The sequence below is a fragment of the Canis lupus genome, chromosome 37 (assembly GCF_011100685.1).
Source record: "Canis lupus familiaris isolate Mischka breed German Shepherd chromosome 37, alternate assembly UU_Cfam_GSD_1.0, whole genome shotgun sequence".
In the NCBI taxonomy this organism is placed as follows: Eukaryota; Metazoa; Chordata; class Mammalia; order Carnivora; family Canidae; genus Canis; species Canis lupus.
Window position 1 is genome coordinate 15,421,467 of NC_049258.1, and position 26,917 is coordinate 15,448,383.

At 40.6% G+C, this 26,917-nt stretch overlaps 1 protein-coding gene across 6 annotated transcripts in view; it reads right to left on the reverse strand.

Moving 5' to 3' along the window:
• Positions 1-26,917, reverse strand: part of KLF7 (Kruppel like factor 7) — a 95,349-nt gene that overhangs the window by 45,251 nt on the left and 23,181 nt on the right. For 5 of the 6 annotated variants that reach the window (XR_005385288.1, XM_038585552.1, XM_038585551.1 and 2 more), the window contains one exon: positions 1,661-2,291. Coding sequence is in view for 5 of the 6 variants with exons in the window: in XM_038585552.1 (XP_038441480.1) it covers positions 1,661-2,291 (631 nt within the window). In the remaining variant the exon portion in view is untranslated. The remainder of the gene's footprint in view (positions 1-1,660; positions 2,292-26,917) is intronic. The other variant, XM_038585554.1, reaches the window with a different exon arrangement.

Sequence of the window (26,917 nt, forward strand, 5' to 3'; positions counted from 1 at the left end):
AATATCATAAAGGAAAAGAAGCTGACTCGAGCAGGAAGCATTGTCTGTGGAGTAGAGCACTCAGACTCAAACTCTTGGGAAACCCTACACGGGACTCTGCAACCTGAGCCACCAGGTTCACAAGTCATGTTAGCAGACCTTCCCATGAGCCAAGAGTTACATAGGAAGTTAAATGTGGAACTGGAGGAGTACATGACGAAGTCCTGTGTAGCAAAGAAGCAGTATGTTCTCATCCTCCCTTGGGACTGACTTTGAGGTTCAAAATGGTGATTTCTTTTAGACACACAGTACACATCTTACTTCAGGAAAGTGCTTCTGTACTGCACACAGATATTTCATGCCCCTGACACTGCAGAGCACTGGATGGGAAAGCCAGTCGGTTGGAGAGATATGGACAATGAGGCCCAATGAGGGAAAGGGACACTCTCAAGGTCACAGAGCTAGTTAGTGGCACAGTGAGAACTAGAACCCGGGTCTTTCTGATTTTCCAGCCAATGAAATCTGCTCTGCACATTTCCTTGGTGGCACAGACCGAAACTCCCCACAAAGCACCAGGAAGACAAGCTGTGAGACCAAAAAGGACTCTCAGCAGCCACATCTCCTGGCTCAAATCCAATCACCCATTTCTCTCCAGTTGCACTCTCACTCTGCTATACTTTTGGAGCTTTTCCCTCTTCAGCGGTCCTGTGCAAGCGGTATGCAAAACCACACAGGCGAGACAGTAGGGACTCATTTAAAACCCGCCAATGACAGTAATGGCTCCTAGGATGCTAACACGAGGAAGAAACACCAGCCCTAAGCTTGCACCTCAGAGCACAGAACGAAGACCAGTTTCAAGGAAAATGCCAATCTCACTCTTTGCTCTGTAAGCCCCGCTCTTCCAAATCATCCCACTGCTCCAAAGATCAATATGGTGCCTGGGAATCACTGCAGAAGTCCTGAGTAAAACATACAGCCCCTGTCGGTGCCCACTCCCCTCTACCACACACATAGCAATGTAATCACTTTAGCAACTTCCCAGTAACAGGCTCATTAAAAAGCAATTCCGCCATCTCTCCATAAAGCACGCGCCAGAGAACAATGCAAAAGAGGAGATGCCAATTAATTATAGAATGATCACATCTAATGAACTCTGAAACCCTCCTGCTGTTGGTGACTTTGATGAAAAATCAGGGATGCTGGGAAAAGAGTGAATAGGGACACCCCGACTACCTTGTTTAGCCGTGGAGTCTTTCAAATGTGCCTCCTCAGACTCCAGTGTTGCTCAAAACTGCAGAGCTACGCTCCTAAAACGATGAAACGTGTCAGGGAGGTGACAAGCACGTGCAGGGTGTATGGCGGTGAGTCACGCCGCCGGAGCCCATTCAGGCGTCCTCGGAACTGTGTGATTCTGCCCTGGGGTGCTCCTTGGGCCCGAAAGGATGGCGCGGCCAGCGAGCGACACTCCGCCGCCCTGGCCCGGCCCTCCCGCCTGGCTACCACTCCAGGTGAGCACGACGCCCCTCCTTGGGACACGGGAGCCCTTCCCACTGAGAGGCTAGAGGAGGAGAAGGAGAGGGAGGAGGAGAAGGAGGAGGAGAAGGAAGAGGAGGAAGAGGAGGAAGAAGAGGAAGAGGAGGAGAAGCAGAAGAAACCACGTGCGGCCAACTTGTACCACTACCTGTGTGAGTCCTCTGGTGGGCCTTTAGGTGGGAGCTTTTTGTATAAACTTTCCGGCACCCGTTAAACTGACAGCGGTGAACCCTCTTCTTGTTTTCGGGGCACGCCTCGGCCCCCACCCCTCCTTGCTCACTGTCGCTCTGTCCGCTCTTAACTGTCCCAGCTGCCGCCACGGCCGCTGCTGCCGTTGCCACCCCTCCCACCTTGACTGAGCCGAGCGCAGCCTTCTTGGCCACCAGTTTCAACGTCACCGTGCCATCCACGGCTGAGAGAGTCTGTGAGGTTTTGACCAGATGGCGGCTGAGCTCAGGGGACGACGGGGGCGTTAATGAGGTCACTGCGTTGAGCTGGGCCTGGTTGACGGCTGTGTAGCTGTCTAGAGAAGAGCTGGTTGGCTGGAGGCTGAGGCAGGTCTCAGATAGCAACTTGTCCCGAGAGAGCAGAATGTCCACTGCCGAGCTCTTCTCGCAGATGGTGGCTTCCACCGGGAGCAGCAGCGGGTCCAAGCGCCGGAAGCTTTCCTCAATGCACGGGGGAGGAGAAGCATGGAGGAAACAGTCCAAGTCCTCCCCGAAGGTCTCCGAGATCCTCCTAGGCTCCGTCTGTAGGTAGCGTTCCAATTCAAGGCATGTCTGCAGAGGGGAAGGAGGGAGGGAGAGAAACAGCCATCAGAGGCGAAGAACACCATGAGGCCACATGTTGACAGGCTGAGCAGGAAGACACACAGAACGGTTTTGTGGCTGGAATCTGAACTTTTCTTGGTGGAAGGTCTGACCTTGTTATTTACTCCCCGAGTAATTTCTGAAGGGTTCATAAGGGTCAAATCATGCAAGTATAATGAAGGGGAACTAGAGGCCCAGAAGGACTATCTCGCACCATCAAGATCCCGGAGATAATGTTCAATGTTAAAATGATCTCTGCCCCACAACCCAAGTCAGCAGGTAAAAGTCTCCAAGCACCCTTAGGAGTTCTCATGTAAGCAAGAAGCAAATAGAATCAGACAAAGTTTTCACACTGAAACAAGACTTCCCATAGTCGAACTCCATTTTTCAAACAGACTTGGGCAACTTGCAAAAATAAGTCAATTTTCCAACTTGCTCCGAAGATCAGATCATACCCGTCCAAACTGAGAGGTGACCTCAGTTGCAATCAACCAACAGCAAGCCTGGCCTTGCATTTGCTAACCAGCAGGAATGGGTACTGTTCTAAAGAATGCCTCTCACAAAACCTTTGCTTACAAGACAAAACTCCCATTGTTTACAGTAAGTTATTCAAAATACAATTGCTACCTATTTTGTGGCAAGGAGCCTAAGTCTGAATACAATGGTTTAGCATCTCTAACTATGTGATAAAAATAAGTTCAAACACAGCTATTTGACTTGCTAGAGATAGGACCCAATATATTTCAACATAAAGCTTTCACCTGGTAAAGAAGTAAAGAAAACTGAAAAGTTCTGGAGTCACAACAAATCTTCTTCCATGGTGCTCTTCATAAGATGGTGGAAGCGCTCTTATGGCAAAAGTGAATATTTAAGTTTGTACTCGAAAAGCTCTCCTCACTTAAAAATTCTACTTTTCCAGAATCTTGTATAAAAACCATGGTGCTAACTGGCACCCTCAGCTCTATTTGCTCTGGCTTCGAGACTTTAACAAAGAAACACTAATGGCAAAGAAACATTACTGGCAAATTTTAAGTGAGACGAGGTCCTAATTTATTGCCTCTGTAGAGGCATCTTTGATTTTCACCAATGTTTGGATCTTAGGCTTTTATTCTGTTAAGAATATATTTTAATGATACACCTAGTTGTGTTGTATCTATTAAGGATTTTATTTTGGTGACACTTCAAAATATTGTTTTTGTTTTTGTTTTTCTTTCCTATCCTATTCATTCTCCCATAAATTTCTAATAGAGATGCACTATTGGTAGGGTTTACATTTTCCCAGATATAGAATCATAGAACCATGAGCTCTTTGTCTAGATTTTAGGTAGATTGTGCTTCTCTAATATGTGCATATGTCAGCATTTTACCTGTTTTTCTTAGACTGCATGAAATAGCTATGCCATGCTCACTATTTTGACAAGGTTCTAGCTGCCTACCTAGGGTTAGTATTTAATCCATTGATGGTCACTGCCTTTGGGATTCTCTGTCAGCCTGTCCTTCATGGCTGCCAAACATCATCTGTATCCTTAAGACACCTAGGGCCCAACTCCTCCTACCCTGCTTGTCTCATTCCATTCCTACTCTCTGAGTAACTCAAATTCTACCTCCAAAGTTTTCTTTTCTATTTGCTGAAGTATCCAATACCAACTTATGTACTTTAACCTTCAAAATCTTTAAATTATTTATATTCTCCCACTGGTTATACAGTAGTCTTGTGTCTTCTGCTTATTTTTTGTTGTTGTTGTTAGTACTGTTTTTATTGAGGCATAACTGACATATAACACTTTATTAGTTTCAAACAACATAATGATTCCATATTTGTATACATTATTAAATGAAATGATCATCACAGTTAAGTCCAAAAAATCGGTTTTTAATCAGCCTTATGGTAAAACTCTATTAATGAATTAATGAGTTTTAAATATGAATCAACTTTGGGTTTCACTTGACTTTTAATAGTATAAACTAATGAATGATTCTAATCTTCATTCAACACTCATGTCACACTTTTTTGTTCAACCACTGTGTTCACAGCAAGGTGCAAGTGTTCTGTGTGTTGGAAGAAGATATTAATAGATCCATGTGATGAAGGTGCAGAATAAATAATTACAAGCTAAAAGTGACATGAATTTACAAAGCAAAGTGATACCAAATAATATAATATAAAGTGTGTTGATAAGTTCTTAGGGGACAATGAAGTCTACTCTCTATAATATAAGGCAATCATCAAGTATTTTACGTATTGATTAAATAATAGCTCTGGCTGAGTAGCTTCCCACCACTCTATATCTGAAACCAACACTATCACCATCTCAGGTTTAGAAGTTTACATTATCCTCAGGTACCTCTTTCTAAATTCCATGTCTCAAAAATGTTCCTTTTCCTTTTTCCATCTCATTTCTAGAAAGTATCATTTACTTATTTCCAATATTGAAGCCCTCATTTTTAGCTAAAGTCAATTCACTTCTAAATTTTGACATCTTATTCCTAAAACCTCCCTTAAAGGTCCTCTTCCCTTTCAACACCCTCACCTACCAGGCACAGTACCTGGCACTCAATAGGTACATGATGTCTATCAAACAAAGACAAAAATCAACTTTATACTAGTACTTTGATTATTCTAACTCCTCCATTCCACAAAAGTCATCTCCTGAGGCCCTACCTGGGTGATGCTGAGGCTAGAAATCTTAGAAATGACCACTAATACACGTTTTCTGGAACACAACTATAATGCTTCTTTAGCTTTGCCCAAAGGGCAGAACCAGATCATCGAGACCAGATATGTTTCAGGTAAAAGTCAGCTGAATCATAGGTTATTAGTTGTCCTTGAGGCAGTTCCCTACCTCACACGCAAGGACTATTTCACAACCAAGCCACCGCAGTCTTTTGATCGAGTTTTTTGTGTGTCATGTCTTCTTACATACTTTCTAGCTCAAAGATTTGAAAGCTACTGAGAAATTGTTGTGATCGTTAAGAAGCTCAGATCTCTTCATATTCAGAGTTCTGGGAAACAGAGAGATTCTAAACACATTTACATACTTTTCTGGGAAGGTTAAAAAATAACCTACCCAGTATGCCCTAGTTTAAATCCCAGGAGTACACAGGTCACACTAATGATCTAAAGATAGAGACATATCTACTAAAATGTGGAAAATGCTGGACCACTTAAGACCAGCTATCACTTGCAACCCTAATACGGGGCATTCTTATTCCATCTGAGAATTAGAAATCATTTTGGAATGGTTTTTGTCTTGAGAAAAAGACAAAATTTACTTCTTGTAAATTCTGCTTAGATAGAGGAGAAAATTTTGTTAATTAGAAACTCATCAGAAGTGCTAGAAATTAAAATGTCAAGAATGAAGAGAATTTTTTTTAAGATTTTATTTATTTATTCATGAGAGATACAGTGAGAGAGAGAGAGAGGTAGAGACACAGGCAGAGGGAGAAGCAGGCTCCATGCAGGGAGCCCAACGTGGGACTCGATCCTGGGTCTCCAGGATCACATCCCGGGGTTAAGGCAGTGCTAAACCACTGGGCACGAATGAAGAGAATTTTAATGTTAGATTATTTCTAAGCCAAAGAGAAGGTTTATCTCCAATGTTTTTCTTTAATGATTACAAGGACTCCCTTAAGAAATGCCTATAATGTTTAACTGGAATTTGAGGTATTTACTCTAGATATTAATACATACACACAGAGAGGTATATATAGAAATAAATATGTATGCATGTCTATGAGTATATATACATACATGTCCTAGCTCTGTCTTTAGGAAGAGTCTACAAAAGAAAGACACTGTGGTAGCAGTGAGCACACCTAATATACAGATCTTGGTTTCTAAATATCATTATCCAATAAAGGGAAACCAGAGCACCTTGGAGAAATAGGTGATTCAAAGTCTGAGGCAAAGAAAATAAAAGATGAGTCTAGACTATCTCATGGTACTAGAAGGTTAGGAAGTGTTTATAAAGTAACAGAGATATGTCAAAAAGATTCAGGAGCCAATTTGAAGGAGCCCTTAATGACCAACTCTGGACAATATGAGCAACAGAGTGAATAGTGATAATGGATTTTAATACATGGAATAAAATTAATATCTATGAATCCAAAGTGATATAAATAGTTGAATCAATAAACAAATGGAGAGGATTAGCTTCTCTTTATAGTAAAATTATAATTAATAAAAATAGAAGGGATGATGGAAATAGAAAATTGCAATTAGGGGATCCCTGGGTGGCACAGTGGTTTGGCGTCTGCCTTTGGCTCAGGGCCAATCCTGGAGACCCGGGATCGAATCCCACGTCGGGCTCCCGGTGCATGGAGCCTGCTTCTCCCTCTGCCTGTGTCTCTGCCTCTCCCTCTCTCTCTCTCTCTGTGTGTGACTATCGTAAATAAATAAAAATTAAAAAAAAATAAAATAGAAAATTGCAATTAGGCAAACAAAAAAGTAATAATGACTATAGGCCAGAATCACAATGGATGCTAAAATTAGACATGAAAGTATAATGAGAAACAAGATATTTACCTAGTCTCAAAGTATCCTCCAACAAGATACTAGTTAACTGCAAAGACAAAAACAATAATTTTATAGTGGGGAAGCCTGGTATGCACCACTTTTAATATATGATCAAAATTAGCAACACCAGTAATAAGACATATTGATATCATGTACCCTGGTATGACAGGCTGAAAAGGGCACAAAATTATTCTACACTATTTCTGCCCAAAATACATAACCTCAATGTAATCATGAGAAAACATCAGAACAATCCAAATGGAGGGTTATTTTATAAAATAACTGGCTAGTATTCTTTAAAAATACCAAGATCGTGGGGACATCAGGGTGGTGTAGTTGGTTAAGCATCCAACTCTTGGTTTTGGCTCAGGTCGTGATCTCATGGTCATGATATCAAGCCTGGCATTGGGCTCTGTGCTCAGTGTGGAGTCTGCTTGAGATTCTCTCTCCTTCTCCCTCTGCCCATCCCACTTGTGTACCTTCTCTCTCTTTAAAAATAAATAAATCTTTAAAAAGTATATATCAAGATCATGAAGAAAAAGAGAAGATTCAGAAGCTGTCCCAGATTGGAAGAGTCTGAGATATGATAACTGAATACAATGGGTTTTGAAGAGGAAAAAAAAGACACTGACGGGGAAAATCATTTAATTCAAATAAAGTGTACAGATTAGTTAATGGCTCTGTATCAGTATCAATTTTCTGGTTCTGATTATTGTACTATGATCATGTAACATTAGAAGAAACCTGGCTATGTATAGACACGAACTCTATGTACAATTTTTGCAACTTTTCTATAAGTCCAAATAATTTTGAGAAAGAGAGAGGGAAAAAAACAGCCATTAGCCATTAGACACTAGGAGTGTCTCCATATTGGAGATTTGAGTATAGAGTTCAAATATTTGTTTATCTACTAGAACCAAAGATTTGCTCTGTCCCAATGACACTAGCCAGCAAACTCCAACGCGGAGTCAGCAGATGTCAATTTAATTACATAAATTGTGCCTTGCCAAAATTTCACCTTTGGTGATATGAGGCTTCCCTCAACCTGACCTATCAACACAACTTAAGACTTGAGTCATTGGACCAACCACCACCCCTTCAAAAATCCATTACAGTCAGCAATGAGAAGGAAAATGCCCAAGTGCAAAGTGATTTTCTTACTCATTATGAGGTACAGATGAGCTTTGTGAAGACTCTCCAACATTTCAATTTTAAAACATGTGGCTTCTTTTCCTAGTTTCCTAAGAAATATCACCTGAAATTGTTGTTGAAATGATCATCCTAGAATCTTTTTCAATACTCTCTCCATGCTGTTCTTATTACTTGTTGAAGCATGCTTATTAAAAGTGATAATCCAAGACCTAGTTAAAAAAGAAAAAAAATCAAACCTACTACTGCCATACCTACTCTTCTGTGACAGATTCCAGAGGCAGAAATTGACAGAGAACAGGATAACCAAAGTCTTGTAGCACAAATTAAGATCACCAAAATCTCCCCAATGTTGGCAAGAGGTTGTTGCTTTCATGTGTTCAAGAAATACATAAGAAATTTGGCCATATATGGGCATGATGATGCCAAGGTTACAAATGGTTTTCATTAAACCTGTCCTTCTCTCATAATAAATTACATGAAATTTGCCATTTAAGACTACAAACATCTCCAGTCATTTTTGCCATTTCCCCTACAGCCCTCCCCTAAAGGTTTCCTTTACCCATTCTTTCCGCTCTTTACTTTCTCTTGTGTTCATATGCTTCACACAATCTTTCATCTTCCCTCCCACTAATCATTGTTTCATTCAAAGTTCAACATACAGTCTATCTACTTCAGGAGTTTGGTCTAGAAAAAAAAATGCAGTTAAGAAAATATGATGACTGCCAAGTGTTGAAAGACACACCTCCTCCATCCTGGACAATTAAACAGTATCTCCAAAATGAATCTATGAGTCCATAGATTGGTGGTATGCCTGATTTATTAAGATTATAATCTATGGTTTTAGTTTGCATTTTCCTAATGACTAGTGAGGTTGAGCATCTTTTCATGTACCTGTTCAGCTATTCAGGTCCTTTGCTCATTTTTCAACTGGGTTATGTTTTCTTGCTTTTGAGTTGTAGGAGTTCTTTATGTGTCTAGGAGATTAGCTCCTTATTAAATACATGGTTAGCAAATATTTTTCCCCATTCTGCAAATTTTCTTCTTACAATATTGTTTATTTCTTTTGCTGTGCAGAAGCCTTTTAGTTTGATATAGTCCCACTTGTTTATTTTTTATTTTTTTGTTTCTGCTCTAGGTATCATATCAAAAAAAAATCATTACCAAGTCCCCTGTCAAGGAGCTTTACTCCTATGTTTCTTTCTAGAATGGCCATCATCAAAAAGACAAGAGATAACAAATGCTGGCATGGATGCAGAGAAAAGGGAACCCTTGTGCACTGTTGGATTGTAAACTGGTGCAGCCACTATAAAAAAACAGTATGGAGGAGCCTCAAAAAATTAAAAATAGAACTACCATATGATCCAGCAATTCCATTTCTGGGAATATATCCAAAGGAAACGAAAACACTAAGTCAAAAAGATATCAGCACCCCCATGTTCTTAGCAGCATTATTTACAATAGCCGAGATACAGAAACAACTTAAGTGTCCAATACTGGATGAATGGATAGAGAAGTTGAAGAATATATATACAATGGAATATTATTCAGCCATTAAAAAAACAAGGAAATCCTACCATTTGTGACAACATGGGTGGACATTGAAAGAATTATGCTTAGCAAAATAAGTCAGAGAAAGAAATATGCTGTATGACCTTATACTTATATGTGGAATATTAAAAAAAAAAATCAAACTTGTGGTTACCAGAGGCAGGGGCAAGGGTAGGGGGAGAGGATATTGGAAAAGGTGGTCAAAAGGTACAAACTTCCAGTTATAAAATACATAAGCACTAAGGATGTAATGTACAACATGATGACTACAGCTAACACTGCTGTGTGATAAAAGAAAAGTTGTTAAGAGAGTAAATCTCAAGGGTTCTCATCATAGGACAAACTTCTTTCTTTCTTTCTTTCTTTTTTTTTTTTTGTATCTATATGAGAAGACGGATGTTGGGTGAACCTATTGTGGTCATCATTTCACAATATACGTAGTCAAAACATCATGCTGGATGCCTTAAACTTACATAGTGATGTATGCCAATTATTTCTCAATAAGAAGAAAAAACTTAATACATTAATTCTTAAAAATAATGACAATCTTCTTAAAAGCAATGATATATTCCTTATACAACATGGGTACTCAAACAATAAAAATAATATTTTAGAACAAAACTTCTACCTCTATTATCTCAGATGGCAAAGATACCGAAGTGTTTAAAGTGGTGTGAAGTTGTAAGAGTTAGAACTTTCTGAAAGAATGAGCTAAAATCACCTCACAACTCCCATCCAAAACCACCACCATAGCTATATTCATGTTCAGTTGGACACATTCGAGTCCAGTCTCCTCAGTGCCATCCCTTTATAAACCATCCCTTTTTATTTAGAACATAAATAATTTTTCATTTCTGTGTCTTTTGATTTGAACATAAGACAAAGCCATTGGTCCAATATTTTTGCCATCACTCATTACTGTGTCTTATGATTAATTATTTGGAATCTTTGGGTCTTTGGTACTCAAGATGGTGAACCAAAAACAATAAAGAAAAAAAAAAGATATTTCATTTTGTGAATGATTTTTTTTCTAGAATAATATAGAGTCAATGAAATGAAATGCCACCTACTACTGCCCATGTTTATAGTCAATTATCAGTCATTTGTGATCCCTTTAGTCAGGTACCCTTAATCCCAATCATTCTACCTATTTCATTCACTTAAAAGATCCAAGAGTTAAAACAGCAAAGAGATAAAGCAAATTGGGGAAGGATATAAATGCAAAAACAAGAGGAAATACAGTTTTCCATGTTATAGAAACTTGCAAAATCATGTTCTTCTGAGATTAGACCTGGACCTGATGATGATGATGGTGATGATGATATGATGGTGATGATGCTTATAGCAAAGAAGGGGTGAACTCTAGTTCCCAGAAACAATGCTCACGCAGGTAATTGCACACGCAGGTGATTGCACTTGGCTGCCCATGGGAGCTACTTCCTGACATTTATTATGTGTGGTTTTATCACGTGCCATTAACCATGGTGCCACTGTCCCCAAAGAGCATGAAGTACAGAAACAGGGAGATGAATCCCTTACTTTTCCCCTGGGATTGGCCCAAAGCTTAATTACTTTTTTATACTTTGAAATCTTCACACACATCCCAGAATGGAAATACAAAGTGACACAAAACAGTTACTGATAATAGGGTAACCTGAGCTTCCTTTTAAAAATGATCTTCCAAAATACTCATTTTTTTCTAATTCCTAATTAGATATGTGTATAATGCACACTTTTTAGCAAAATCTTTATTCCTCTGACTCCTGAAACCAACTCTGTAGGATTGCAAAGATTGATATTTATGGGAATTTTGTGATTTTTTTTTTCCCTTTAAAGATGACACGTAATGGCTCTGACACATTTCTCGTCTTTTAAAATTAGGTCAGAGTTGAAAGATGGGAAAGGAAGCAAACAGCATGGTCAGAGAGTTCTGGTACCATTCTTCTCAGGAGTGAGAGGAGAGGTAAGAAGCATCATGGTTATGATTAGTAAGTTCAGTTAAGCCCATGGGAGAACCTCAGACACCAAGTAGTTGAGCCTTATTGCCCATCTTCCTGGGTTTCCCCATTTCAAAGTGGGTTTGAGGAAGAGAATATAATATAAAGTCTAACCCATGGCAGAGACTGCGCAGAGCCAGTAACAAGAATCAACCACATATGACTCAAAAAATGATTGGTTTTAAACGAATACTCTTTTTTTTTTTTTTTTTTTTTTTTACTTCCATTGCCAGGAAAGATTAGGGTAAAAGGTTAGGAGAAAATGATTTTGTTTAGAAAATACAGGTAAGTAATTACACAGTATAAGTGAAAATCTCTTCCCGCATGTTTTAGCTATTAAGCTAAAAAAAAAAACAGAACACCCAAACCCACATCAATAGCACACCCCAGAGGTGCAAGAGCATTACACATTACTGCCAGAACTGCTGAACTCCACAAAATAACTGTGGGACTGTAACCAACGTCAGATCACATTCTTTCCCTCTGTTTCTCACATCAACTGGTTGCTGGAGATGAAACCAAATTAAATATTTCCCTCTTGTAGTCTGTAAATTTTGAGACAATGCTGTGAAAATTAATTGAATTCTAAACAAACAAGAAAGTTGGGAAACTTCTACCAAAACCTATTCAGCATCTCTCCTCTCTGAACTATTTTCAACATACAAAGAAAATATTTGTTTGTATATTTTTCCTTGGGGAGCCGAGTGTGGAGGTAGGAAGGAGAGAAGATGAAAGGCCTGGGAGTGGGTGCTGTCTTTGAAACAAGTGGCCTCGAATACCCCTTTCATCTTCCAAGGGTTCCTTACTTGCAGCACATAAAAGAAATCCCCAAAACAACCCCATTCCAAATTAAATGTTAAGGTGAGTTCTATATTCACAGAACCCACGCAGAGCTGGGGCCCAGGTCTCACGCTCCTTGAAGGAAGTCACCGGGGTCCCCCGCATGTCCAACAACTTGGAAAAGCATTTCCCCCTTTAGAATATCTGTGATCCTCAAAATTAAGTGATCCAGCTGTACAGGAGCAGTGTCTGGTCCACCTGCTATCAAATCAAGCCTCTACTTAGCTCGACACACAATGGAGGAAACCTCACTTTGTTACTTTACAGCTTGAAAATGTTTCATGAGATGTCCCTGAAAAGCCATTACCCTTTCATGGACAAAATGAAATTAGTAACTTAATAGTCAATGAAAAAATCGTCCTACACTGGAGCAAAGACCTAGACTGGAGCTGCCAATCAGTTTCAGAAAGAAAAAAATACAGAAGAGGCACTCCTAAAGGAAAAACCTATCATCGTATATGAGAGTGCCAAGCAGTCCTTGCTCAGGAAGGGAGGCCTGCTAATCCCACAACTCCTGAGAGCTCAAGGCCTTGGGAGAAGGCCTCCCCTCTGAGAAGTGATGGCTTCCTAAGAACAACAATGGCCCTGACAGTTTTTCAGCTTCACCATTAATTTTCCATAAAGAGCAGTTTTCTCGATGAGCGCTTGTGTCAGGCAGGGCCTGATGCTTCAGAAACCTGTAATTATTCTTGGCTCCCCACCCCCCACAGCCTCTGCACCTGTGTCAGTTCAAGGCACCAGCTGGTCATGTCTTGCCTCCTGCCTCTTAAGGGGGTGGGGTGGGGGGGTAGGGGAGCCTTCATTGAAAACCCAAACTCACATTACTTGCCTCTTCTTCCAAAACACAAAAACAAAACAAAAATTTTAAACTCACCAATCTCACCCCTTCCCCCAACGGGTCTTGCCAAAGGAAACAAATAAACATTAATTGGCTAGAGAGCCTTCATTCAAACCAAAATTACTGAAAAACACAGTAACAGGGAAAGGTCTGACAAGGGGTTATTAATCCTGTTTTACAACCCACTCTTACTCAACCCCGCCCGCTCCTGTTAACTTTGCACACACATGCACACACCCTCCCCAAACTCCCTGGGCCCCTTTGCACTGGTGGCCAAGATGGGAACATGCCGAACCCATTACATCATCTCCCCTGCCTCTCCCAAATCACTCGCACAGGCTGACTCAGGCTACTGGGAGGTTTTTTTTAAATCAAAACTCATTTCATTGACTCCCTTCTGGAACAATGCTATATCCTTCTCAGTTGGATTAATTAAATATACTTTTCCCCTAACCCCCCATAAGAATACATATATGACTGCTTCTTTTATACCAGAGCACAGTTGCACATGTGTACAAAGTACAGATAATGCATGTGTGCATGTGTACTCTCTCACATACAAACACACTCTCACACATATTCTCTTTCACACACACACACACACACACACACACACTTGAAGCTTGACTTTCCCAAGAACAACAGGTTCAAATCCCATGGGGGCCCTCATGATGGATACAATTTAGTGGCTGGTGTCATGGAGGATATTTTCAATTCCAAGAGAGTTTTCAGGAACTTCCATTGTGGAATGGTAAAGACAACGTGGGAGCAAGCACTAGGAGGGATGTTTACTCTACTCCTCAGATTATGTAAAATGGCAGTCCAAAATATAATGAAACCAACCCTAAACTGCTTTTCCTGCCATGGATGGTTGAACATTTACTTAATTTGAGATCCTAAGAAGTAACTTCCCAAAATATTTAAGGTGACAGTGTATGTGCCCCTGTGCTTTTCTCAACCCGGGTAAGGAAATTGAGTGTCCTGTGCATATGAAAAGGTAGAAGATGGGGAGTTCAGAGTACTGGCCCTATAGCCAGACTGCCTGGGTGCAAAATTAGGTTACACTACTTACTAGCTTACATCCCTGTGGGGCAAGTCACTTAACCCCTCTGTGCTTCAGTTTCCTCACCTGACACACAGGAGTGGATGAGAGTCCAATCACTTGACATACGTCAAGTGCTTATAACAGCACCTGAAACCCACACTACATCTGTTGTAGCTGTTACCTAACTAGTGTTATTTCATTGCACTTCCAAGAAGATAGTAAATATAATCAAATGTAACAATGACATAGAAAGGGAAAAAAATACCAAATGATTATCAAAGTAAGATAAACCTGTTGCATATAACAGGTTAAGTAAGCAGAGGACTCTGGCTGGGTGACATGCCTCACTGAGGGCTCAGTTTTCTCTTCTCCCACGTGAAAGGACTGAACTTCTAAGGAACCCACAAGACTGGAGTTCTATGATGCTGTGAAATCATAGTGGCAGGGTAGAGACCAAACATGAGAATAGCTCACTCAGAAGAGGCTCAAAGCAATGGGCACATGGCTCTGCTGCCCAGTCAGGTGGTGAGAGGAAGAAGGTTGGAGACCCTGGAAGAAAGTGGGCCTTGGACAGGATGCTGAGGAATTAATTATCTGGTTCCCCATGGATATCAACCTCACCAGCATCTAAATGTAGACTTCACTAGAAGGGAAGCTCCTAGGACACCTGGAACAGTCCCTGAATTGTGGCCTTGTCTCAAGCATTTGTCAAATGAATGAATGAATGAATGAATGAAGGAAGGAAGGAAGGAAGGAAGGAAGGAAGGAAGGAAGGAAGGAAGGAAGCAACTCCCAAACAAGTCAGTCAAAAGTCAACAGTGATCACAATCCTGGGCAGGGAGGAGTACAAGGGTTTGATGAAAGCCTAAAATCCTTCCTTCTTAGAACAAAGAACATCGGAAACAATGGGTATGCATTTACTACCAACATTTCTTGTAGGATTCATCAGTATTTTAAGATTTTAACTATAGGTGATACTTGTCTCCTCAATGTTTTTCATTTGAGAAGATAAATCTTTAAATGTTTACTGTCTGGGATACATCTAGCATTCTCAACCGAGAGATACATTTAGGTTCATAAAAGGCTACCAACATTTCTTGTAGGATTCATCAGTATTTTAAGATTTTAACTATAGGTGATACTTGTCTCCTCAGTGTTTTTCACTTGAGAAGATAAATCTTTAAATGTTTACTGTCTGGAATACATCTAGTATTCTCAACCGAGTGATACACTTAGGTTCATAAAAGGCTATAGGGCAGCCCTGGGAATATGTACCTGGGTAGCAAGTAAAAACCATTTCCTCACCTAAGAGAGTGTCTTTCTCTCTTCTGGCACTTCCTTTTTTCTCCTCTGACCTCCAGAAACCACCAGAAAGAGAAAGCAATAAAGGCAAGTGGGTAAGATGCAATTTTCAACTCTCATTCTTTATTGATGAAAAGAACCTGACCTAGAAATCAGGTTCGATCCCCACTTTCCCCACACTGTCTCTACTCTCCCCACTAACTAAACTACTGAACCCGAACAGGGCATTCACTTCCTTCTCCACAAAATGAGTGAACCACACACTCACAGGCCCCCTTCCAGCTCGAACTACTTGCTGACAATCCTTATATGGCCTGCCATCATGGGTACTTCCTTGCCATGGCACATTGGCTCCTATAGGATCTGGCCTTGTTTTCCTCATCTCTTACCCTTCTCCTGTTCACACAAACATACCAGGTTCACACCTTTCTCAGTGTCCTTCTTTGATCTGCCTACATAAAGTAGCCCAAATGCCACATTTGTTCTCCAACATACTACCTTTTTTTATTTGCTTTTCAGTATTTTCCAAGTTCTCAAAAGATGTAAATTATCTGTTTGCATGTTTATGGTCTACCCTTCTCCACTGGGATGGAAGTTCCAAGAGAGTAGAGACTTAGTCTCATGTGTCAATGAAGCTCTAGCACCTAGAGTACAGTACCTGGAAAAGACACCCAAAACTTACTAGTTGAATGAATAAACAAGTGACCAACAAAGCCATTAATCCAGTGTTGGAATTCTAGGGAAGATTAGATGGTCTATCCCAAATCTATCTTAAAATGTCTACTTTATTAGGTCTAGGGCTTCATCATCACTTCTACTCCTCAGTTCAGCTTTTAGCACTGAGAAGGTACTCACTGATACACATTCATCAAATGGGAGTAAAATGGAGCCTCTCTTCAAGACAAAGAGATCAGTCTTGGGTCCTTAAATCTGCCCATTTCAAACAGATGCCAAAAGAATATTTCTTCCTAGCAGTCCATGTTGCATCGTGTGTTCTGAATTTCACTCTTGCTCGGATGAACAAAACCCACCCCTTGCCTGGCCTCCACACCAGGTGCTTATTAACTGGTGCTTTGATAGAATAGATTAAAGGTAGAGGCTTAGTCCACTTTATATCATGTATTCCCATTTCCATCACCTAAAAGGACCTCCCTGAGAAAGGTAACTCTGGCCCCTGGTCTCCAAAGCATGTGAGGGTCACATCAGTTTGGTCTCCAATGTTGGCATCCTTACTATCATCAGTCCTTAAATGAAGAAGTTCATTCAAATCTAACAGTCATCAAGAACTTGTGTTTTCTGTCACCCTAAATAGTGCCACACGCCACTTACATAGATGAGGTCGCCAGAAATTCTTGTTTGGGCCCATTCTGGTGACTTTCCCATAAATTCCTAAACGCAGAAAGATTTCATTCCTCTCCATTCCCTTTAAGAATTTTACATAAAAAGATATCTCTACTGAGAGGTGCTATTTATTTCAGGATCATTATTTCACAGATACAGAGCCCTCATACACTGAACCTGGAAGTGAGCCAAAATCCAATTAAGAGGGTATGGTGTTTGAACTAGGCAAGAGCTAAGGGTGAAAATGTTGAATATAGCTGTACAGGGTTTGTGTGTGTGCACGCACGCGTGTGTCACTGACAATGAAATGTAGATTCTTTTTCATGTATTTCCGAATGCCTTTCTCTAAACCTATCGTTGTTCCCAGAGCCACAAAGCTATTCCGTTTCTTGTTCATTATGTTAGGCAATAGGAATCTTTCACATGCTGGCTGGACAAAGATGAGGGAGAAACGAAGAGAAGGTTTTCCATCATGGAAAGAAAAGTAAAACTGTGCTTGGCCCATTTCTGAGCCACACTACAATGTTGTAGATTTCAAATTAACAATTCAACCCATCTTGACAGGGAAAAATTAAGTGCTGGGCCCTGCAGTTTGGATTCCAGTGACTCGAGCCCCTTGCTTTTGCTTAACCTCAGGTGGCTCAGCTGATATCGGATGACACACACTTTCAGACACACCAGACCCTCATTGAAGAAGAGACACTAATTTGAATCATCACTGCCATCCCCTCTCCCCTTTGTTCCTGTCTGAACCAATTTCCATACAGTTTCAAAGAAATCATCAGCCCATGCAAAGGGGAAATCCCAAAGGAACAAGAACTACATTAGCAGCATAAGGGGGAAAATCTAATTTCCAATCCAGTTGCTTTGTTGTTTCAACCTCTAAGGAAGGTTCCTACATATGCAAAACATAAATTAAGTTTTAAAACACCACCATAATTCAAAATTAATAAAAACTCTCATGAGGAAAAGGTGGTTCTTGGTACAAATCTCCTCACACAATAAGGGTCAACTCTACCCAGAGCTTATGGGTGGTCTGTGCCTTTGAGGTCTCAATCATCTCAGTCAACAAAATATTTTAGAACAGCGTATATTCATTGAAACCAATGGACTTGTTACTTAATAGATTATGGTGAATGAATTCTCAGCTGAAGCAATATCTATATTAAAAATTCTTAAACTACCTTGTTGACAGAACTCACCCAGACACATTCTAAACACTGAGTTGGTCCAAATTAAGGATTCCTTTTTGGCATGACAGGCTATGCCAATACAATTTCCTAGTGCCCTACTTGCTGGAATAAAACTCATGGCAAGACACCAGTGTGACTACATCATTAATTAACCTGAACCACATACCGGAACATTGCTGCTAATAAAACTCCCCTATAAAGAAAACATGTTTTCTCTACTGAGAATCCTAGAATCTGGGCCCCAGCAGAGCCACTGCCTTAATTAAGAAGATATTTTGATGTTGCATCTCTATCTGGGATTGCCATAAAATTTGGTCGTATTTGGCTGGATCGTCAATAACTTGAGTTCTTGAATGTGCTTTTTGGAAAATGAAAATGAAAATGACATCCACACTATCAGGATGTACAAACAACTATGTGAATGAAAGGATCACTTTCGCTAAGGTAGGGGTGCTTTATCTGTGCTATTCTTAAAAGCACAGTCTGAGCTCTCAACCCACGATCCACTGAATCAGAAATCTATAGAAACCTTCCATTTTCTCTAGAAAACAGGCTGACAGAATTGGGAACAGAGTCATAACTACGGCAGCCAGATGAAACGGCGATTTTTCCAACCCAATCCACATGAAATGATACATACTTTTTACGGAGAATTCCTTTGTGAACAGCTTCTGAAAATGCTTATCAATATTGATCAGGGAACCTCGGAGTCCCCCTGTGAGACCATCTAGGCAGCATGGATTAAAATCCCCATCCTATTTATGGCGAGCCCAACCTAGGAAACAAAAGCAGTTTTCCACAGTTCTATAGCCATACTATCAATAAGACCAGAAACAGAACCAAGTTTCTTGGCTACTTTCTGGCTTCTTCTGGTCAAATTCTAAACCTTCTACCAGGGTCTCAAAACATTCTAGAAATTTGACAAACTAACATCCCTCAGTAACACCTTGAAGGAATAGGATTCCTTACAAAAGTTCAGGATCTTTCCAACCTGGAAACACAACACTTTTATCACAAGCTTTCCAACTACATATCTCTGTGTAATTTCTCCCAATGAGACTGCAAGAGGAGTCTTGGTTTTGATGCCAACTTTTATTAAAAGATTCCTGAGGTTTTTCTAACTGCTCCATATCTTGCTTGGATTGTTAAAAGTAAATAGGATTTTGGGACACTTGGGTGGCTTGGAGGTTGAGTGTCTGCCTTTGGCTCAGGGCATAATACTAGGTCCTGGGATCAAGTCCCATGTCAGGCTCCCTGTGAGAAGCCTGCTTCTCCCTCTATGTCTCTGCCTCTCTGTGTCTCTCATGAATAATTAAACAAAATCTAACAAAAGTTTTTTTTAAAGTAAATAGGATTTCAATCATTCCAACTTGTCCATATCGAGTGTCACTGTTGAGATAGAAAGAAATGAAACTGGTATCATTTTTTTAAGATCCAAACTGAGAAAACTTATCATAACTGTTTACTGAGGATCTAATTTTACTTGTTTATTGGATAATGTCAAATATATGAAAACTAGAGGTAATACATTCTTTAAAGAGGAATTTGAACCTACTATCCAACACTAAAAAAAAAAGTCCTAATTGTAATAAATATAAAAATACAAATTTGAGTAAATCAGATTCAACATTTGTCCCACCAGTGCCCTTTGGAATTGTGCTTCCTGGCCCATTTTAAACACCACCAGTATGTATTATCAATCACTCTTCTCTTTTGTTAAATAGTCAAATAGAAAATGCAGCTTTAAAAAGGACATGGAAGGAATAGACGCTGCAAGAAGAGGGGAAAAAATAGCAGCAATGGAAAATAGATGAACAGCAAGCATCTCATTCCTGTATAAAAATCCTGGATGCCAATGCCTCTTATCAGGTTACATACCTCTAACCAAGAGAATCCATCAAACTTTGGGCAGCAGATCAGCTCAAGGGCAAAACTGACTCTTGGCCCTATTCCCTACATGAAACCTAAACATTACTTTTAAAGTGGTTTTGTTTATAATCATCTGATAGTAACAAACTAGAAAAGTAGAGGGCCAGTGGGTGAAGAACATTACTGTGATTCAGAAACATATGGTGGTAGAAGACCATCTTTGTTTAAAAATCAAGTTAATTAGTGTTGTATAGGATTCCTTGCCTAATCAATCTAGGATATCATAATCCTTCAACTTTGGGACTTTTTATGGATATATAACGTTAAAGGCAATGCAGTGTCATGGAGAGAATATAGATCAAAGTCGGGAGGACTTTTACCAGCTCCTCCTCTATAATCAGCTTTGGCCTTCTCAAGTCAGCTTCCCTTTGGTCTTTGGCTTCTCATGATCAAATCTTGCCTGCCTAAGGGAAGCAAGGCATGAGGAAGGTGGGATTTTCTATTCTGATCCCTTGGCCTTTAGGAGTACCAGGACTCTAAGTACCTCAATTTTAGACTCTGGACTGCAGTTTCTGCCAGTCTCCTGTGATACAAGGCCACATGGTTGTCCTTGAGGTGCTGAGGTAGACAAGTGGCATTTCTACAGATGCTTTACTCCAGAAGTTAACAATGCCCTTCCTGATAAATCTAGGTCAGGATTCACAAACTCAAACACCTACGGCGACCCAGGGGATCACATCCATTAGCAAAATAGTCAAGGAATAGGACTGTGGGGACTGTGTAAACACTTGCCATCGTTTTCCTGAAAATCTTTATTTAAGGAGAAACCCAGTAGTCTTCTGCTCAGCTACTCTTGCCCAGCACCACTCAGCCTAGATCCCTGCTCTTAACAAGAATCTTGTCACAAGAATGGAAATCTGCAGAGGCGGCACCATGAAATGTCACGCAGAAGACAGTAAGAATTATGACAAATCTACAAGAGCCTGGAGGTCTGGCACCAAGTTTTAAACTTCCCTTGGGCTAAAGCACAGTGTTTGGCATAATCAGCTGCTCAATGAATACTTCTTAAATGATTTTTTAAAATCTTAATTAAGAGGCACTATTATCTCTACATACTCTTCTCTGGAGTGACTGGATCAGACTGATAGATTTACCCAAAAGGATAATGACCAGAGAAAAAGAACTCTGCTAGGATAAGCAGGTTACAACCATTTGAACTTTGCTGGCCTTTCAGGGGGATGTACTATATCTTGTATTTCCTTTACATTAATTTAACAATTATTTACTGAGCTTCTACTTTATACCAGATACTTTGCTAGAGACTTCAGGGAACCCTATGGTTCAATATCTGCCTACAATGTGCCCACGTTATAGTAGGGAAAGAGGGACAGAAATGCATATGATTAAAGATAACAAGGTACAAATGTGTGACTAATAAAAAGAGTAAGCAAAGCATTATGGCAACATAAAGAAGGAAGAATTCATTCTCTTGGAGAAGTCAGGGAAGGCCATGTAAAGAAATCACAGTTGAGGAGACTGCAAAATGAGTGAGCTTTTGTCAAGTGGAGAAAGGGAGCAATGGCATTCTAGAAAGAGCATATGACACGAGCAATAGTGCAGACACATGAAAGCACCCCTATGTATTTGGAAAAGGATGAGAAGCCTAGAGGTTCTGATGCATGGGGTACATGTTATAGGGCAGCAAGAAACGAATCTCCAGGGCCTAGAAAATGCCAACTATTTTTGGCTGATAATGCTCTGGCCTCAGAGCCTCCCACCCACACCTCCATTTGCTCTGACCTCAGCCTTTATACTTATGAACAGCAGTGGCTGTTTCTCTAGATGTTCAGTGGTAGTTCAGGGAAAGATTAGAGCTCAAAAGACAGTAGTGAGGCCCAGTGGTCATATTAATGTTGCCACGTAATATTCCTGAACCTAAATGCTTTAAACAATCACCTGAGGCATTTTCCTTTTCAGATTTATACTCCTAATTTAAAGGACACATGTAATACTCTTTAAAATAAGAACAAAAGAAGACAGAAATAACTATTACTACTCGCCCCCCAAAAAATCTTAGATTAAAAAAAAAAAAAAGCTGCTGAATCAAGCCCAGAATTAAATTAAATTAAAGTCAGCCTTGAGTCTCCTGGTAGCCAAGGCAAAAAGTTAAGAAATTCTCATCATATGAAAAAAACATAAGTTCCTTACAAATCAGTTAATCGGTGCACACCAGGTTTAAAGCAACAGGAGAAGAGGACAAGAAAACGTGGAAGAGAAGAAAGACCAAAAGAGGAAAGGAGATGATTTAAAAATATACCCCCCCTCTTTAAAAAAAAAAAAAAAAGGTGGGGACACCTGGGTGGCTCAGCGGTTGAGCATCTGCCTTTGGCCCAGAGCATGATCCTGGAATCCCAGGATCGAGTCCCATGTCAGGCTCCCTGCATGGAGTCTGCTTCTCCCTCTGCCTCTCTCTCTCTCTCCCTGTGTCTGTCTCTCATGAAGAAATAAATAAAATCTTTAAAAAAAAAAAAAGGTAAAATTCCCTCATTAAAAATCATCAAATGTTTTGGTGGTGAAAGGACCAAAGGTTCAGTGCCTGGATGTTTTTCTCCTTTGTAGTCTCTCTCTGTTGATGTTTTTCTGGCTTTCTAAGCAAAGAGGAAACCTCACCCATTCCTGTAGACATGCATTTATGACCACATTCTCCTGGCCAATAACCCTCTGTGGCTCCTTGAGGCACTTCTCAAGGGTGGAGTGTCAGCAATTGGATCTGGTTATGAAGCTACTGCTCCTACTGCTCAGGTTGAACACTGGCGAGTTCAGTGAGGGCTTCAGGGCAGAGCTAACTCATTAAGGACAAAATGTGCAGGCACATTTGACCTTTGGAAATCCAGCCCTGGTTGGAAGCTTCCAGATTCAAAACAAAAGCTCCAGGGCTGGAAAAAGAGTTGGAGGAAGCGCGCTGTGAGTGCTGGCCCCATCCCCCACACATTCCCCAGTGACTGAGAGGCTCACAAAATCAATAGAGCAGCATTATTAACTTTGCAATATCATAAGAGAAGGCTTTGCTCTCTGCCTGGGTGGAGAAAGAAGGCAGGGAGAAGCAGGCTGGCTCCGAGGGAAAGGATGCTTCATTAAAGTCTTAACTCTGGGGAGGCAGCTGCCATGTAAGCTCAACAGATGAACCTGGTGTTGACAGCCTCCCATAGAAATCTTGCCCTTGGTGGAGGAGTTATAGTGAAAGAAAGTACAGCTGGACAGAGCAAGGTCTGCAAGGCAGAGTTTCTGTATGCTATAGATTTCCAAAAGGTATGCCAGGGGGCTAACCTAACACAAAATTTTAAATACAACATTCAGATGTGACAGTCTTTCATCTGCAGTCTCCAATTTTAAAGCATCCCATTGTTGCTAATTTTTCACTCAGTCTTCCTGGGTTACCTACAAGTACCAAAATAAACATTTTAAGTATTTCCATTAAAAGAAAATACAAAGCTATTGTTATACCTGAATGGAAATGAAACCACCAACTCTATCCTTGTGTCCCCTCTGATTTGTCTAGGACTCTTACCCAGCTGGGTCACCACTTCCCACTCACAGTCAAATGACTCAATCCCACTACCTCTAGAACCAAGTCAGTGCCACCAACAAATCTTGTGCACACCCATTGACCAGAGAGGAGTTCATTTCATCTTTCCCTTCATATGATATACGTCTTAGTGTCTTAGTCTCTCCTTTATCCTGCCATCATCCCTCAACAGTGACAGTAACTGGCATTACAAGGCTACAAATTGGCAGACATTAAAGGTAAACTAAATTTTCAGACACATCTTCATCCCCAAATCCTTCCTTCAATCATGCAGATCAAGCAAACGTCTTATCTTTGTAAAGTCATTATTGCCTTCAGCTTCTCCAATTCTAGATAGTAGGTTAAACATCCCCTGTGCAAATCATACCTACATCAATTCAATCTATTTGCTGTTAAAGTAGTATCACACTTGTCAGAAAGGTTTTTTCCCTTTAACTACATATCACGTCAGAATCAGACAAATACAGCTTGATGCATCTATTGATACTATTCACATCACTCAACAGGGGACAATGGCAACTTGCCTGGGGCAGAAATGCTCGTCATATCTATATTTTTTAAAACTAGCACCAACTGATGACCATAAACCACCTCCTGGGTTTACGTATTCAGACTTTGTTACAAAGGATGTGCAGTAAGGTATCATAAAGGCCTTCACTGACATGCATAGTCAAAATGTCTTGTCTGCTGCGATTTGCTGTGACATGGAGAAGACTTTTAACTTTTCCTTTACTTTACTTCCCTCATTTTCTTTTCAATGTAAGGAATAACATAAATCTATTACAAAAGAAGTTAAGGTTGCAAACAAAATACAGTAATACAATGCCAACAATATCAATAGAATATGGAATGTGATGACTCCTTTACTTTGCAAGACTAAAAACTCCAGGCACAAACACAGCAGGGAGGTTACAAACCCAAGAGATTAGTAATAAATGAAATAAAACTTCTAAAGGTTCTAAGTTTTGTCAACCCCAAATGTCTGTTCCATTTTAAATTCCTTTTGAGTGGTAACTGTAAACTTCCAGGAAAACATTTTGAGAACATTTTGGGGAAGTATATAAAAGAACTGTGACATGAACAAGAAAATTCCTTAACTATTTCAGATGTGACTGGGAAAATCACAAAAGAAATATTCTCTCTTGGCATTCTGTCTTTTTCCTTATATCCCCATGGCAATGCATACTTCTACATGCATTTATCTTCTGGGTCCACTGCTAGACTCTAAACTCCACAAGAGCAGGGACAGTGTCTACCTGAGTCACTACTGCATCCTCAGCACCTAGCTCAGTGCTTAGCATATAGAAAGCCCTCAAAAAATAGGAAGGGAAGGAGAGAGGGAGAAATTGAATGAATTAATTAAAGAGCACCAGGAAAGTGATGTCATCAAGATGGCAACAAAGGTCATACTTGACTTCACTCCCTCTCATAAGATGAGCAACTAACAACTATTCATAAACAAGGCACCACTGAGAAACTCCTAAAGAAACAGAATTCCCCCCACAAAAAAAAAAAAAAATAAATCACAGAGCAATGAATCATAGCTACAAAATTAAGCACTCTACTTCCTTCTTAATAATCTCAATAGTTTATTATGTATCAGTATGATTATCTTAATGTCTTCATCTCTTGTTGATGAATGACATACTCTGATCAGCAAGGGCCAGTTGACTTCGGGAACTAGGAGTGAGTTCTATTCTGATGTGAAGTAGCCAAGAAGAGGTAGGTGGACAGGTGGACATATAAAGGACAAAGGAGTCCCCATAACCAGAATGTTTTAGAGACATGAGAGTCTTCTGTTCTATTCTCTCCACCTACATCACTCTTCCATTAAGGCTGCTGGTCTATAGTCCTCAAACTCTTTCCATTTTTACTTACAGGTGAGGTTGGTGAAATTCAAAACCCACTAGAAGCAAACAGACCTTGGGTTACTTCTCTTCCCTGACTACTCCCAGTCTCTCTCTGGCAGGTGTTCCTTAAGTACCAGGGCCAAGGACAGGGGACCCTTGATCCCTTCCCTCAAGTCAGACAGACCAATGTAACACCATCACTGCTTCACCTTGTCTTCTTTCCTGCACCCTGAGTCCTCCCCCTTGCTTTGTGAGGCTCTTTTCTCCCCTCCTCTGGAGGCCCGGTGCTCCTTCCCCCTCAGACTTCTTTCTGAGTAGGGCGAAGGCTTTCCCTTGAATTTTGTTTCCCTGAGGGCCCTTCTCTCCCAGAAATAAATATCTCCCAGAATATCCTGGAAGCAAAACTTCCAAACTTCCTTTTACTTCCTTTATTCACTCTTGCTCAGGAAAGTAAGTATTTCGTGATAATGGGTGGAAAAAGAGGTGGAAGGAATGGGATGGGATGGGAAGGGAAGGGAAGGGAAGGGGAGGGCAAGGGGAAGGGAAGCGGTAAGGAGAACAAAAGATAGACGAACGAGCAGGAGATACGTAGCGGCTCTACTCATACCCTCTATAATCTCCCGCTCCTCTCCCGCCTATCCGTCAGCTATCAGCCCCTCCTTCCTCCCTCGTACTCTCCCCTATTCTCTCTTTTCTCGTCCTTCTTCCTTTCTCTTCTCCTCTTCTCTCTCCTCCCGTTCTCTTCCTGCCGCCCTTCTTTCTCTTCCCGCTCCTCTCCTCCCTCTCCCTCCCTCCTCTCCTCTCCTCCCTCTCTCTCCTCCTCCCTCTCCTCTCCGCGCCCTCTAGACAATAGGCCATTTCTCACCATCTCTCTTCACCCTGACCCCTCCCTGGAGGACTTGACTCTATCCCCTGCCTGGGAAACACCTTGGGGACAAGTAGACCTGGGAATCCTGCTATTTTGTGGATCATACACTTTCCTGGATGGGTCGGCCCCTAAACTAGCAGAGGTGGAGGCAAGACTAGGAAGCCGGAATGAAATGGCCCTTCCCAACTAACTGGGTCTAAATCCACCTTTATCAATGATAACCTGATATTAACCTCTATCTCCTCTGGTTCTTGTATCTATTTTCTCAAATACGTTAACGTTAGGGAGGGGAGAAGTGGTCTTCATTTACTGGCTGCACTAAAAGAACAGCAATTGTGCTAGAATTATAGACAGTTGTTAACAGTCCAAATTATTGATTCTCCCAAGAAGCTTGGTAATTTTTAAAGTAACATGTAAGACTTTTAAAAGAGTAACATATAACGAGGAAAACATAAGTGGCCCATTATTCCATCACCTGGATTGCTCTTTAAAAAACCAAAAAGTAATGAACATACGTGAAAGCAAAAACATTTAAATGGAACAGAAAGGGTATAAAAAGTAAAAATTTCCCTTTCCTCACTCCCCAACACCTTCTCTTCCTTCCCCCAAACTGTCAACAAGTACTTATATATATCCTTTTATTTGAAATGC